Source organism: Lontra canadensis, unplaced genomic scaffold, assembly GCF_010015895.1.
Source record: "Lontra canadensis isolate GAN:19392208 unplaced genomic scaffold, GSC_riverotter_1.0 scaffold38, whole genome shotgun sequence".
Classification (NCBI taxonomy): Eukaryota; Metazoa; Chordata; class Mammalia; order Carnivora; family Mustelidae; genus Lontra; species Lontra canadensis.
Window position 1 is genome coordinate 2,281,367 of NW_022631032.1, and position 16,909 is coordinate 2,298,275.

The 16,909-nt window shown below is 34.1% G+C and overlaps 1 protein-coding gene across 21 annotated transcripts in view; it reads left to right on the top strand.

Annotated features, from left to right (window-relative positions):
• DLG1 (discs large MAGUK scaffold protein 1) overlaps positions 1–16,909 on the top strand; it is a 253,340-nt gene that overhangs the window by 173,330 nt on the left and 63,101 nt on the right. For all 21 annotated transcript variants that reach the window (XM_032869311.1, XM_032869310.1, XM_032869312.1 and 18 more), the window contains 2 exons: positions 797–917; positions 6,140–6,296. In XM_032869311.1, coding sequence (XP_032725202.1) covers positions 797–917; positions 6,140–6,296 — 278 coding nt within the window. The remainder of the gene's footprint in view (positions 1–796; positions 918–6,139; positions 6,297–16,909) is intronic.

Genomic DNA, 16,909 nt, shown 5'->3' on the forward strand with positions numbered 1-16,909 from the left:
ACTGGCCCATGCTGAACCTCCAGCGATTTGTCAGTTACAATTCAGGTTTCTCTATCCTAGCACTAGTTCCCACAGAGTTTTCTGCTGTGGTAAGTTATAATTCTCTGTATTTGCCTACCATTTTCTCCAGTTTGGGGGCAGGAGTTTGCCCTGTCATCCCCCTTATCCTAAAGGTCTAAGAAGACTTGAATTTTTAGTTTGTTTAGCTTTTTAAGGTATTGTTAGAACAGAGTGATGACTTCCAAGCTTCTTACATGCCAAACTAGAAGCCAGAAGTCCCTTAATCATTGTAAAATTTTGTCGAGCATAATCTTTGTGAACCTGTTTTTAAGCTTTCGGTTTTCATTATTCACAATTAAATTTTAAGTAATAGAAAGTTTTTTAAACTTAACCTGCAAAATGATGTCTCAGAAAAATTAGGTTATTGTACTTTGGGTTTTGTATTACAATCTTTTCTAGGACTGCCTCTTAAATGACACTTCTTAGATTTCACTGTGCAAATCAGTTAATGTAAAACTCCTTTTTAGTTCTGTTTTTTTAAGAGAAGACAAACATGATAAGTTTGCTTACTGATCTGAATATCTATACTAGTTTTTACTAGTATAGTAAACTTGAGCTTGAGCTTGTCTAATTTTTTAGAAAGTTGAGCTTGTCTAATTTTTACCTGGTCTTTTCTACCAACTTACATAAATAAATGGATATGAATTATACGTTAACTAACCTTAAAATTGATAATTCACAAATGCAGTTCTGAATGGCTCATTTCACTTAAAGTGCTTTTTACTTTATTTTGAAGCTGCTTCTCAACCTGTTGATAACCATGTTAGCCCATCTTCCTACTTGGGCCATACACCAGCATCACCAGCCAGATACTCACCTGTTTCAAAAGCACTGCTTGGAGATGATGAAATTACAAGGTAAGGAACTGAACATTTGTCTTTTGTAAATAAAGCCAACTGTTAGAAGAAGTTGTAATCAGCCAAGTAAGATAGCCCACAATTTTCAGGACTAAAAGATTTTACTGACAGATAATGAACTTAAACCTAAATTTTTTTTCATTGGAGGGTTCTTTGAGGAGGCTGAAAAAAAAATATATTTTACATTCCAGGGGTACCTGGGTGGCTCAGTGGGTTAAAGCCTCTGCCTTCGGCTCAGGTTGTGATCTCGGGGTCCTGGGATTGAGCCCTGCATCAGGCTCTCTGCTCCGTGGGGAGCCTGCTTCCCTTCCTCTCTCTCTGCCTGCCTCTCTGCCTGCCTCTCTGCCTACTTGTGATCTCTGTCAAATAAATAAATAAATAAATTATATTCCATATACATCACTGCCCTTTTTAAAAACATACTACTTTTTTTTTCAGAATGGTTAATTGTACTTAGAAATTATCATAGATAAAACTAAGTTAAGAATATGCTATGTATATTTAAAACTAACTTTTCATATATCCCTGTTTAATATATATCATAAAATTTTTTATAGCAGTAATTTGATTCATGTTTAGAATTCAGTAACTGATTATTTTCTTTCCTTGATATGTATCCTTGATATCCTCACTCCTAAGATTTACCTTGATCTGACTTTACTGTTTTAAATAAAGTTTGGAAATCTGTCTTTTTATTCCCAAAGAACGCTTAAGTATGTGGGAAAAAATAAGTGAAAAGTGTTTTAGATCTTTTACAGATTATTTACTATAGTAATAAGGATGTTATGTTTATACAGATTGCTTTATAATTTGTACAAGTATTTCATATTATAACATTTAACATTAAATGTCTGCCAATTACGTCTGTTTTATGTTTTTATTAATTGTATTATTGTTGGCGTTATTATTTTTGAGCTTTCAAAATTGTAATTGTTCTTGTCAGACTCCTGACTCTAGGCAAGGATTCTTTAAGGGCAGATAGAAAAGGATATTCATCTATGTCCTTTTTTTTAAGAGTTAGCAACATTGAAAACTTAATTTATAGGGGCACCCAGGTGGCTCAGTCATTAAGTGTCTGACTTTGGCTCAGGTCATGATTCCACTGTCCTGGGACTGAACCCCATATTGGGCTCCCTGCTCAGCAGAAACCCTGCTTCTCCCTCTCCAGCTCCCCCATGCTCGTGTTCCTTCTCCCACTCTATCATAAAGAAAGAAAATCCTTTAAAAAAAAAAATTGTAAATATGTGCTCAGTAATTGTGCTGGGAGTGAAAATTAGGAAAAAAACCGGTTTGTGTGGTTATCTCTTTGTGATATGAATTTTCAAGACTGTTAAGTCTTTAGGCTGTTCTTTTATGCTGATCTGGCATAGCTTTGTTGTTTTCTAATAGTGCCAATTATAGAAATAAAGAGGAAAAATAATTAATGGCTTATCCAGTCTTTAATTTCTACATATTTTTCAAACTAAAAAATATGTTATATTGGTGTCTTGATTGCTGTTCCCCATCTTTTTCATTCTATATCTCTTCTTTATAAAAAAGTCCATTTTATTGGACTTTTTTGGTATTACACAAGTCTGCCTGTTTTGTTTACTTTTATGTGAAAATCAGGTGGTTGATTACTACATATGCCTTCCTGAAACATGTGTTTTAGCACTCCCTTTTAATAATTACACAACTTTGTCCAGATATGAAGTACAAAAAATCTTTACCCTCACATTAGAAGTTCTCTACAATTTTGACCTAAGCAATCTTTCAGAGGTTATCTCACATTACCAATTTTAAAAAAGGAAAAGAGGACACCTGGGTAGCTTAGTTGGTTAAGTGTTGGTTAAAAACCTTTTTAAAAAATAAATAATATCAAATTAAAAAGGAAAAGAAATCCCAACATACAGAAAATTGATGATTCTAAAGTTCATTTTATTAACAGCTTTATTGAGAGATGATCCACTTATCATACACTTATCCCATTTAAAATGTAAACCCAGTGATTTTTGGTATATTACATTATTAATTTTTTAATTTTTTAAGGACTCCTTTTTTAAAAAATAATTTATTTATTTATTTGACAGAGTACAAACAGAGGGAGTGGCAGAGAGAGGGAGAAGTAGACTCCCACTGAGCAGAGAGCCTGACGGGGCTTGATCCCAGGACCTCGGGATCATGACCTGAGCCAAAGCCAGATGCTTAACTGCCTGAGCCACCCCGGTACCCCCACATTGTTAGTTTTTTTTAATGTGCAATTCATGGGCATTAATTGCATTCACAGTGTTAGGCAATCATCACCATCTATTCCAGAACCTTTTTGCCACCTCAAACAAACTGTAGCCATTAAGCAGTAATTCCAAATTTCCTCTCCTCCCAGTCCCTGATAACCTATAGTCTAATGTACTTTGTGTCCTATACATTTGCTTATTCTGGATTGTTCATATAAGTATCATCTTAAAATTCTTTTGTGTCTGACTTCTTTCATTTAGCATGATGTTTTCAGGATTCATCCATGTTGTAGCATGTACCAAAACTTCATTCCTGGGGTGCCTGGGTGGCTCAGTCAGTTAAGCGTCTGCCTTTTGCACAGGTCATGATCCCAGTTTCCTGAGATGGAGCCTCGCATCGGGCACTCTGCTTAGCAGGGAGCCTGCTTCTCCCTTTCCCTCTGCCTGCCACTCCCCCTGCTTATGTGCTCTCATGCTCTCGCTCTCGCTCTCTCTCTCTTTCTCTCTGTCAAATAAGTAAATAAAATGTATATTTTTTAAAACCTTCATTCTTTATGGCTGAATAATATTCCATTACGTGTATAAACCACATTTTATTTATCCATTCATCTGTTGATGGACCCTTGGGTTGTTTCTACCTTTTGGGTATTGAGAATAATGACCTGATAAACGTTGGCTTGCACTTTCTTGCATCCTTGTTTTCACTTCCTTTGGATATATACTAAAGTGTGGAATTAGTGAGTCACATAGTATGTTTACATTTATGAGGAACCATTTGTTTTCTATTGCAACCACACCATTTTATATTCCCACCATCAATATTTGAGGGTTCAGTTTCTCCACATCCTCACCAATACTTGTTTTTTTCTGTTCTATTTTGTTTCATAGCCATTGTAGTAGGTGGAATATATCTCATGATTTTCATGCATTTCTCTAAAGACTAAAGATGTTGAACATCTTTTCATGTGTCTGTGTTATTTGAAAAATCAGAATTTATTTTCCCCTGAAATACTGTTGGATTTTAGCAGAGTATTTTAAATTATTATTTATATAAAATTTACATTTATATAAAACTAATATGTGTAGCTTTTTGCTTCATATATATATATATATATATATATATATATATTCTTTTTTAAGTTTACATATAGTATAATACTAGTTTCAGGTGTAGAATTTAGTGATTCAGCACTTATTTACAACACCCAGTACTCATCACAGTGCTGTCCTTAATACTCACCACCCATTTAATCCATCCCCCCTCCCACTTCCTCCATATATGTTCTAAAGTAATAGAAACCCTATACTATAAGTCTATCATCCAACAGTGAAATAAAACATCGATATAGTGAAATCTCTTTTGTCCCCTGATCCTACACTGCCTCATCAAGTGAACTGTTTTCCTGAATTTGGATTTATTATTCCCTTTTTTCTTTTATATGTGCATGTGTTTAATATTTTCTAAACAATTTATTATTTGGTTTTAACTGTTTTTGACAAAATATAATTTTGTTTACGTTGTAAGTGAACTGGCAAAGCTGAATAATGATGAAAACCTATGTATGACTGGAAAATGCCAGTTTAGGTGTTTAGCAAATGCTTTAAGTTAATTCCACATTATAAGGAAGGTTCCCTAAAATTCATCATTTAAAAATATTTACCTCTGGCGGCTCCTGGATGGCTCATTCAGTTAAGTGTCTGCCTTCAGCTCAGGTCATGATCCAGTGGTCCTGGGTCTGAGCCCATGCATTGGCCTCCCTGCTCAGCCGGAAGTCCGCTTTTCCCTCTCCCTCTGCCTGCCACTCACCCTGCTTCTGTGCATGCTCTCTTGCTCTCTCTCGGTCAAATAAATAAAATCTTTAAAAAAATAAAATTTACTTCTGTTAAGCCTTTTGTTACCGATAGCTTTTTGAAATGTTTTAGAAAAATCTAATTAAAATTTTAAAATATTTACCAAATATTATACATTCTAATTTCAATGATATTCTGTATCTCATCTGCTGCTGGAATTTTCGTGGTTTTACCGGAGGTATACATGGTATTCACACAACCATTTATAACTGGCAGCAAATATGAAACACTAGTAGTGGTAAGATGTATTCTGATTTCAGAGATTTTAAATAGGGGGTGGGGAAAAGTCTTATCTTAGAATGGATGAACAGCAGAGAGAGTTGGAAGGGTATGACTTAAGAAGTAAAACTATTTAATTATTTTATACAAAAAGTTTAGAGATGTGCAATTCAGCATTTGTGTAGCAACCCTTAGGTCCATGGTGTCTCTGGGATTGTTCTGGTCTTACCTTCATGGTTTAATATATATTTAAATCAGTAATGGGATTTTATTGTTCATTTTTTGTGTGGGGGTTATTTTGGGTGGGGAAGGGAACAGAATGTGCTTTGTTTTTATTAGGGTCTATCTTTCTTTGGGAAATAACAATAAAATTTACCTTTATTTCTCAGAGGTCAAAATAGGGTCATAGCCTCAACTTAACAAAGAGGAATGAGATTGCTATGACTGGCTTAGGTTAGTTATGATTCAACCTTTTGAGACTAGAAAAAGGGCCTACCGACCTTTTCTAAGATAAAGGTTTATCTGCCTTTTACAATATCTAAGAAGTAAGGGCAGTGACTGATTCCTAGGTAATAAGATGTGTACAACCTCAGCTTTTCTTAAGTGTGTGTATTTCTTGAGTAGGTTCTTTATGTCATTATTTTTTTTAATTACTATAACTTTTTTCTCCTTTTTTTTTAGTTTCATGTTTGTTTTTTAACAAAAATCATTGATTTTTAACATGTGTTTTTAGCTTTTATTTAAAATAATTTTTCCTTTAATTTCTAAGCCTACTTTGTGGACTTAGAATCTCTACTCTTGTCTTGAAAATCTTAACTTTCATCTAGCTTTATTTATAATTTGATAATATAAGAGTTATCAGTAGAGAATTCTCACTGATAAAATATGAAGTTCTATATAAAATTTCTAAGGTGTTCAATATTTTTCTAATTTTTTTAGGGAACCTAGAAAAGTTGTTCTTCATCGTGGCTCAACAGGCCTTGGTTTCAACATTGTAGGAGGTGAAGATGGAGAAGGAATATTTATTTCCTTTATTTTGGCTGGAGGACCTGCTGATCTTAGTGGAGAGCTCAGAAAAGGAGATCGTATTATATCGGTAGGATATGTTAATCAAAATAACATTTTTATTATTATAACTATCACCTACTATTAGAAGTTTTGTTTTTTACATCCTAAAGTTGTGGGAGATATTTTGGTTATTTTCCTACCGTTTTGCAACTTAATTGTAGGATTGCAGTGTTGTCTGAGAACATATTCTATAGGATAGATTGTCTTCTGGTATTTGACTTACCTATAAGGGGGTCGGTCACTCTTTATAAATGTGCTTGAAGAAAGTTATGTATTCTCCATTTGTTGACTGCAAGGTTTTCTGTATGTTTACTAACCTTGTTATTTATGTAGTACAGATTTTCTTTATACTGTAATCTGTTGTCTGTTTGATCTATTATTAAAAGATATTTTTTAGGCTTTCTGAAGTGATGGTGGATTTAACAGTTTGTCTTTGCAGCAGTTTTTAATTTTTATATCTTTGAAACTATGTTATTAGATGCATCTAAGTTTAGAATCATTATTCCTTCCTGGTGAAGGAATTTTTTTATCATTATGTGATAATCCTCTTTATAATAATGGTTTTTACCCTAGAAGCTGTGTTGCCTGATATTAATATGGCTCTTTTGTCCTTGATATTTGCTCATCAAATTATCTTTATTTCACCCTCACTTGTAAATATAATTTAGTCTAAAGAGCTAGGTTGACAGCTATTGTCTGTCAGTACTTTGAAGATACTGTTTTATGCTCTCTGGGTTCTTTTGTTGCTATTTACAAAAAAAAAGATCTGCACTTTGTCTTGTTTGCAAGTGATTTGGTTTGGTTTTCTTTTTTTTTTCACTGACTACTTTAACTACTTTTAAAGTCTCTTACTCTTTGGTGTAATACAATTTAACTAAAATGTGTTTATGGCTAGCATTTTATTTATTCTGCTTGGGATTCATTGTGCTTCCTAGATCAGAGGAGTTCTGTCCTTAATCAATCCTGGAATCTTAGCCAGTATTTTTTCAAATTTTGCATTTCCCACATTGTGTGGATTCTGTCCTTCTTCAGTTCCTATGAGAGGATATTATCTTTCTGTTCTGCATATCTTTTAACCCCCATTTCATATTTATCAACTCTCTCTCCTTGTACTTAACTTCAGTCATCTGTTTTCTAGTTCATGAATTTTCTTCATCTGCTCTTTAAGCCAAAACGAATTTTTTTAATTTCAGAATACCCTTTGCTTTCTAGAAATTCTTTCTGGTCTTTGTTTGTTTGTTTGTTGTTTTTTTGAGGTTTTTTGTTTTTGTTTTTGTTTTTTCAGTTTATCTTGGTGGTTTTTGTGGATTCTTTGTTATTTACAGTTCCTAATATTCTTTTAGATTTTTCTTTTAAACCTATTTTATATTAAGTGCTATAAATAATAGTTCTGTTTTTTGAAGCTTACAGGTAGCTAATACATGTGACCTATGATAAATTGTTTTATTCTAAATTTTGCACTGTGAGTTTGTTTTCAGTAGTACTCAGTAGAGTGATGGGAGAAAAAGAAAGAATAGATGGGGATGAAGGAAACCAGCCAAATACCTTACATGTAATGGCATCACTAGACTAGAAAAACTAATAAAAATTCTAGGAAGCCACAGACCAAGTCTTAATCCCTGTCAGCTCTTTCTCGTTGGTCTTCACTGAATGCTCAGATGCAATAAACCAATGGTTGGGAACCAACAGAAGAGAATTGAGAAAAAATGATTCCTGAATCATACAAGGTACCTGCTCAGAAATATAGGGGACCTTGGGCAGAAGATCTGTGAAAACCAGCCCTAGGAACTCTGTACTTGAGGTGTTAAAACATAAGAGTTGGGGGTGGGGGTGGCGGATAACAGAGTTCAGAAAAAGCCTTCTGAGACTGTGTTGCCAGAATGATATCTCCAAAGACACAGCAAGCCTGGGCCAGATCTTGAGAACAAAGAGAACTTACCAGCAACTCAGAAGCTGGCAGCAGGTTTATAAAGCAGTTTTAAAAGCCAGCAATTCCTCTATAAAACACTAAGTGATCCTGGTAATCTCCAGGATCTAGTGCTAGTACTCCATCTTACGTCCCTCAGGGGAAAAGGTCTTAATCATGCTCTCAAGAGAAGGCTCAAATGTTGAATTTATCAAACAGGGACTTGAAAATAAGTATGGTAAAATCATGATGATGATAATGATGATAAATACTAAAGAATATAGAGGTAAAGGTAGAAAATACAGATGAAAAGATTGGAGAATTGAGACAACAATATACTACAAAAAAAGGATCACACGGAATGGCTAGAAATTTTTTTTAAAAAACTGTCACAAATGAAAACTTTATTTAAAAGACTTAATAGCACACTGGACTCAACAAAGGAAAAAATCTATGAACTTGAGCATAGGACAGACAAAGTTTCCAAACTGAAATGTAAGGGGCAGTGTGTGGAATTTGACAAGAAAAAGCAGACCAGAGCATCCAAGATCTATGAAACAGTATCAGTAATGATGAAGAGACAATCTGAAAATATAATGACAGGTTTCTAAAACTGATGAAAAATACCAACCTACAGGTCTATGAAGCTCAGCAAACAGGACCTAGAGACATCAGAATTAAAGTATTAGACAACTACACTAAAGAGCATGTGTTAAAATCAGTCTTAGAAACAACACATCTACATAGGAACAATAGAAATGACAACTGACTTCTCTATTAATATCAAAATGCAAAGCCAACTGAGGGATATCTTTAAAGTGCTGAAGGAAAAAACTATCAATCTAGAATCCTATATCCAGTGAAATTATTTAAGAGAAATGAAGTTGAAATAAAGACATTTTCAGACGGACGATAGCTTAGAGAATATGTCCCTTGCAAACCTGCAAGAAATACTTGAAGAAATTCTTCTGATTAAGGAGAAATTATACCAGATGAAACCCTAGATCTGCAGAAGGAAATTAAGAACAACAGAAAGTATACCTGGATAGTTATAAAAGGTTTTGAAATTTAAAAAAAAAATAATTGTACCTATTTTGTAAGAAGACTATTAGCCATTTAAAACAAAAATAATTGCATGTATACTAGGGATTATGACATATAGAAGTAAAATACAAGGCACTAGAGCACAAATTGACAGGAAAAATCAAATTATACTAGTATATCTTACAGCTTATGAAATGATAAAAATTTATTTGAAAGTGGACTGTCATATCTTATATTTACATGTCACTATTTCTGGAAGAAGCCCTAAAAATACTCCCAAGAGCTGTAGTTTTAAAAATTCAATACAGGAAATAAAGTGAAATATAAAAAAAAAAAAATCCATGCTTCTTACAAACAAAGGCAGAAAAGGAGGGGAAAAAAGGGTAAGTAAAAAGCAATATGAAGATGTTAGATTGAAATCCAACTGTGTCAGAATCTACATTGCAGTTAACACTCTTAATTAAGATGCAGAAATTATCAGCTTGGTTAAAAAACAAACAAACAAAAAAAAAAAACCAAGACCCAAATATATATTCTTCACTAGAAATTCTCTTTAAATAGACACATATGTTCTAAGTAATAGAGTAGAAGAAAGTATAAACTATACGAACAACACATGAAAGATGGTGTGACATACTCCTTTGAGGCAAAATAGACTTCAACAAATATTATTATTGATAGATTTTTATAATGATAAAAAACATTATTTCATTGTGAAGACATAACAGTGTTCAGTTTGCATGTGCCTAATAATTCTTTCAAAATATATGAAGCAAAAATTACCAGAACTAAGGAAAGAAATGGAAAAAATGTACAATCAGGTTGGGGATTTAAACACCTTGTTCCATAATTAATGGAATAAGTAGCAAAAGAAAAAAGAAATTTGTGTCCTTATCACTCATTATCTACAAAAATTAATATGAAATGGATGATAGAACTAAATTTCTAGGAGGAAACATACAAGAAAATCTTAGCGAACTTGAATTAGACTAAGATTTCTTAAATAGGGCTATGGGGCTAAGTCAGTTCAGTGGTGAAAAGAAAGTCTTTTTTTAACATTTATTTTAGAGAAAGAGAAAGCACGAGCAACCTAGGTAGGTTAGGGAGGAGAGGGTAGGGAGGAGAAAACAGCTTGTCAAGCAGACTCCCTGCTGAGCACTGAGCCTGCCTCAGGGCTCAATCTCACAACCCCCAGATCATGACCTGAGCCCAAATCAGGAGTCGGATGCCTAACTGAGCCATCCAAATGCCCCAAAAAGAAAATCTTTTTACATAAATGATGCTGAAATGACTAAATATCTATATAGAAAAATAACTTCAACCCCATCTTAGTCCAGATGTAAAAATTAATTCTACAGGGATTTTAAATCCAAATGTAAAGCCCAAACCATAATCCTCCTAGAAGAAAACATAGGAGGATATCATTGCAACCCTGCGGTAGACAAACAGTCTCTTGGACAAGATACATAAAATACTAACCATAAAAAGGGTGCATTAAAAAACCAAATTGGCAAGGAACAGAGTAGGAAAAAATATTCTTACTGCCTATATCTGACAAAAGACTTGTGTCCAGAATACATAACCATCTCCCACAAATTAACAAAAAGATGAGGAATGCAGTTTTTTAAATGAGCAGAAGAATTAAACAGATACTTCACAAAACAAGATCTATGAATGGCTTATAAGTACATGAAAAGGTACTTAACATGAAGCATCAGGGCAGTGCAAAAAAAAAAAAAAAAAAGCCACAGTGAATGAAGAGGTTTATCGGATTTGGGTAGTACTGATATAACTTTTCTGTATCTTGATTGTGACAGTGTCTACACAACATGTGCAGTTGTCAAAACTCTTTAACTGTAAACTAAAGATTAATTTATTGAAAGTAAATTATGCCTAAATAAAAGGAAATAGAGGTGATCTTTGAATAACACGGGGTTGAACTGCATGCATTCACTTATATGCAGATTTTTTTATAAATACAGTCTAGTATGCTAAATGTATTTTCCTTTTAAGATTTATTTATTATTTGAGAGAGAGAGAGAGTGAATGAGTGAGGCGAGGGGCAGAAGAGGGAGACAATCAGACTTCCCACTGAGCTGGGACCCTGATGTGATGCAGGGGTGAAATCAAGAGTCAGACACCTAACCGACTGAGCCACGTGCCCCCCTCCGTGATTTTCTTAATATTTTCTCTATTGTAAGAATAAGGTATATGATATATAATTGGTAAGTCTTTTAGTCAGCAATAGGCTATTATTAGTTGAGATTTTGGAGAGTCAAAAGTTGTATGTGGATTTTTAACTGTGGAGGGCCAGCATATATTCCATATCCCACCCAGGTGAATGGCTTTAAAAAAAAAAAAATGACAAACATTGGTGAGGCTGTGGAACACTGGTAGCTCTCATTCATTATTGTTGGGCATATTGTATAGTCACTACAAGAATTTTGGGGGAATTTGTTGAGAAATTAAACATACAACTAACCTTATCACCCAGACTTTACCCAAGAAATCCTGTCTACAGGAAGAGTTAACAGAAAATTTCATAACAGCCTTATTAATAATTGAGATCTGGAAATGACTCAAGTGTCCATCAATAGCAAAATAGCTAAATAAGTTGGCGTACATTTATATAATATAGCGCTACTAACCAGTAAAAAGTGACAAACTACTGAAACACAACATAGATAACACTAAAGAACATCACCTTGAGTAAAAGAACCACAAAAACACATACAGTAAGACTCCAGTTACATGATAATCATGAGTAGAAGACAATAATTTCTATTAAGAGAAGTCAGAGTGGTTGTCGGTAATCATACTGATTAAAAGAGGTACAGTGAGTTGGTGATGGAAAAGGCATATATCTTGTTAGTAGTTGTGGTTTCATGGGTGTATACAGTTGTTGAAAATTCTTTCAACTCAACTTCAAATTTTTTCATTGTTTGTAATTTTATCCTGTAATTTAAATTTTGTAAATAAATTATAGTATATTAAGGACAAATTGGTGAAAAGGAATGAATTTGCTAAAAATAAATGTTAGATAAATTAGCTAGTTGTTTAGAAGAATAAAATTAGCTTAGAGCCTCACTTCACACTTTGTGTCAAAATAAATTTTCAGTTGGCTTAGAGATAGGTGCAAAAAATTCAAAGCAAAAATAGATTTTTTTTTAAATTGTCCATGTGGGACAACTTTATATGGGTCACTGACATACTGCTAGAGTATGTTAGACTGACCAACACAAACTCGTTCACGCAGAAATTTCCCAGTTTCAGCACTGAAAACCCTATGTCTGGAAATTCCTTTAGTCTTGATTTTAAAACTGAAACTCCCAGATACTCCAGGCCACTTGCTCACTGTAATGTGAGTGTAAGTTGCATATGGCCTTACGTTAGGCTATATGCATCAGTAGCCTTAAAATTTTAATGCTTACTAAGCTTCTTTAGGGAAGTAGCCTAAGAGCAGTAGGAAAAACCCCAAGAGGAAAATATGAAAAAATATATTCAAAACTAAAATAAAAGCCTGTTAGGAACAAATTAATTTAAGTACCTCATTAAACAAAATTTAGCTGTCTTCAGTCTTTATCTTGAATCAGGATCACTTGAAGGCCTTACTAAAAAACAGATTCTTGGAGCACCTAGGTGGCTCAGTGGGTTAAGCTTCTGCCTTCGTCATGATCTCATGGTCCTGGGATCAAGGCCCCCATCAGGCTCTCTGCTCAGCTGGGAGCCTGCTTCCCCCCCCCGCCCCACCTCTCTGCCTACTTGTGATCTCTCTCTCTCTGTCAAATAAATAAATAAAACTGTTAAAACAAGAACAGACAAACAAAAAAACAGATTCTTAGACCCTCTTCCCTGAAGTTTTCAACTCAATTTCAATATGACTTAGGTAGGATCTAAAATTCTATATTTCTAACAAGTTTTCATGAGATACTGATGTTGCTGCTCTGGGGACCAAACTTTGTGAACTACTATTCTAAAGACCATCCCTCTTATTGATGTTCTTAATGATAACCCACATCACTGAGAAAAGTATGAATAAGTTATTTGGGAAAGCATGGAAATAAATCCTAGGTTTTATAAAATATTCTTTCTGATACATTTAATTTTGTTAAGAAAGAAGCTTTTGAAATCAAGATTCATTACATATACAGAACACTGTAGTTTTCAGTATGGTATAAGTTAAGCATTCCCGTTATTCTAGTTATGAGGAGTATGGTATAGAATACAATTTATATTTGCTAAAAATTTAAACTCATAGAATCTTAGAATCAAAAGTGACCCAAAAGACTTCAATGAAAATTCTCTCCTCTGTAAAGAAAGTGAGAAAAGTGGCCAGAATTGTTAGGATGAAGTTGTTCAGAACTCTAGAATTTAACCAAAGGCTTTCAGCAATTCAGGAAGTTTATTCAAAAAAACAAACAAAAAAAACCCCTAAATCTTCATGAGAGTGAGCTTTTGGAGTTTTAACTGGCTTAATGTCTTAAGTTCCATCCTCTGCTCTCCATGATCACATTAGCCTTGAGAAATAGTCCACATTTATAGTGAAATCAGTAACCTCACAGACACCAGAGAGCAAGATGGGAGTAGAACTTTCAGAACCTTTTTCCCAGAGAAGTGTCATAATTTGACCTGTCTGGTCATTCTTTAAAAACCCATTTGCAAGGCTCTCTGTTTTGACCTGCATCAGAGCTCCACCAATGCAAAAGCCTTTTTCCCTGGGGTACTTGTTGAAACAATTATAGGCACATTATGGCTGCCTGAGACATTGGATAATACTTGAAGCAAACAATACATTAACCAAAACCTTAAAAGGATAAACTGGGGAATGAGCTCTCCATTAAGGGCTTTGAAAAACTCTGACATATTCCTTGGAATCTAGGGAGACACATGTATGTTCTGGATACTAGATACTCGGGAAAGACCTGTAAAGGTCCTAAACTCTCACCTCTGACTGACCATGAGGCTCTGTGTGGACAGGAAGTGACAATTAAGGCAGAGTTATCAATTGCCTAGCTGTGTTTTGAAGGCATTACCCAACATGCACACAGAGCCCTTCAGCAAAGAGTCCAGCCATTAAAACAAAATCTCTTTCCAGTCATTAACTGACCACCAAGCTAACCAGGCAGTGACTTCATTGGCAAACACATCAAAAAATACAAATTTCATTGAAATTTTACCAAAACCAGGAAAGTCACCAAAAACAACTATCATTAGCAGCAACAATAACAAGCCCTGGGCAGGAGGACATATCTAATTTCTGGAGTTGCTACATTATATTATTTCAGGTCTCTAGTTTTCCACAACAAAATCATGAGACATGCAGAAAAACAAGAAAATAAGGCCCATACACAGGCAGTGGGAACACAATCAATAGAAACTGTCCCTAAGAAAGTAGAATATTGGATTTAGTAAACCAAGACATTAAATCAGGTATTTTAAATATGTTCAAAGAACTAAATAATGAAAGGAAAAATAAAGAAACTATCTCAGCAGGCAGAGAATACCAATAAAGAGGTTTCTATTATAAAAAAAAAAAATTCTGGAATTGAAAAATACAGTAACTGAAAAGCAGAAGTGCTCTAGACAAACTCAACAACAGCTGTGAGCTAGCCAAAGAAAAAAAACAACAAACTTGAAGATACATCTCTTGAGATTATCTAGATGAAGAACAGGGGGGAAAAAGGAATGAAGAAAAATTAAGAGCCTTAAAGACTTGTGGGATATCATCAAGTGTATACCATATACATAATGTATATAATATATACATAATGAAGTCACAGAATGACAGGAGAGCTAGGAAGATTGAGTAAATAATGACTGAAAACTTGCAAAATGTGATGAAAATCATTCTACACTTCTGAGAAGCTTAGTGATGAACTCTAAGTAGAATAAACTTGAGATCCATACCATGCATATATCATAATCAGACTGTCAAAAGACAAATACTGAATCTTGATAGTAGAGAGAAATGATTCATTACATACGGGAGATCTTCAATAAGATTAACAGCTGATATCTTGTCTAAAAACATGGAAGCCAGAAGACAGTAGGATGACATACTCAAAGTTCTGGAAGAAAAGTTATTTTCCGAGGATTCTATATCCAGGAGCAAAACTATCCTTCAGAAACAACAAATCAAGAAATTTCCAAGTAAACAGAAGCTGAGGAAGTTCATCTCTAGTAGATCTGTCCTGCAAGAAATACTAAAGGGAATCCTTCAGACTAAAATAAAAGGACAGTAAACAGTAACTTAAGTCCATATGAAGAAATAAAGAGTGTTGTTAAAGGTAACTACATTGATAAATGTAATACAGTATAAATATATTTTTTTGTTTGTGACTCCTTTTTTCCTGTCTGATTGAAAAGACAACTGAATAAAGCAATAATTTAAATGTGTGCTAATGGGCACACATTTTATAAAGATGTAATTTATGTGACAATAGTATCACAAGGTGGGTAGAGGGCACAGAGTTACATAGGAGCAGAGTTTTATACAGCAATGAAATTAAGAAAGTAGAACTTGTGTTAATTATAATCCAGAGGAACCACTAAGATAAATAACTGAAAATATAGATAATAAACAAGAGTGTTAAAATGGTACAGTAGAAATTATCTGTTTAACAAAAGAGGTAGAAGTATAGTAAAACTGAAAATATAGATAATAAACAAGGGTGTTAAAATGGTGCAGTAGACATTATCTGTTTAACAAAAGAAGGTAGAAGTGTAGTAATGAAGGAACAGAAACGATATCAGACATGAAGAAAACAAATAGCAAAATAGATGACACAAATCTTATATTTTCAATAACTACATTAAATGTAAATGAATTAAACATTCCAATTAAAAGATGGATATTGACAGGGTAGATTTAAAAAAACAGGATGGTGGGTGGGGAGGCACCTGGGTGGCTCAGTCAGTTGAGTGTCTGACTCTTGGTTTTGGCTCAGGTTACAATCTAAGGGTCATGAGATCTAACCCTGTGTCAGGCTCTGCACTTATTGAGGAGTCTGCTTGAGATTCTCTTCCTCTGCCTCTACCCCACTGCATGTGCATGCATGTGCTCTCCCTCACTGTCAAATCTTTAATAAAAACCAGGATCCAACTATATGCTCTGTATGACAGACACATTTTAGATTTAAAGACAGTGGTTTACTTTTCAACAAAGATTAAAAGGTTAGAAAAGATATACTATGCAGGCAGTAATCAGGAAATACCTGGAGTGACTACAAAGAAAACGAAGATAAAAACTAAACATACAAAGAAAACTAAGATAAAAATCATTACTAAAGACAAAGTACATTTTATAATGTATATGTCCTATAGATTACATATGATATAGTATATATTGTATATATTATGTCATTGTTGACGAATTTCTAGAAAGACAAACTGTTGAAACTGACTCAAAAAGAAATTGAAGGGCACCTGGGTGGCTCAGTGGGTTAAAGTCTCTGCCTTCAGCTCAGGTCATGATGCCACGGTCCTGGGATCGAGCCCCACATCGGGCTGTCTACTCAGCAGGGAGCCTGCTTCCCCTCCACTCTCTCTGCCTGCCTCTCTGCCTACTTGTGATCTCTGTCTGTCAAATCAATAAATAAAATCTTAAAAAAAAAAAAAAGAAATTGAAAATCTGTATAGGCCTATAACAATTAAGAAGACTGAATTGATAAAACATTTCACAAAGGCAAGAG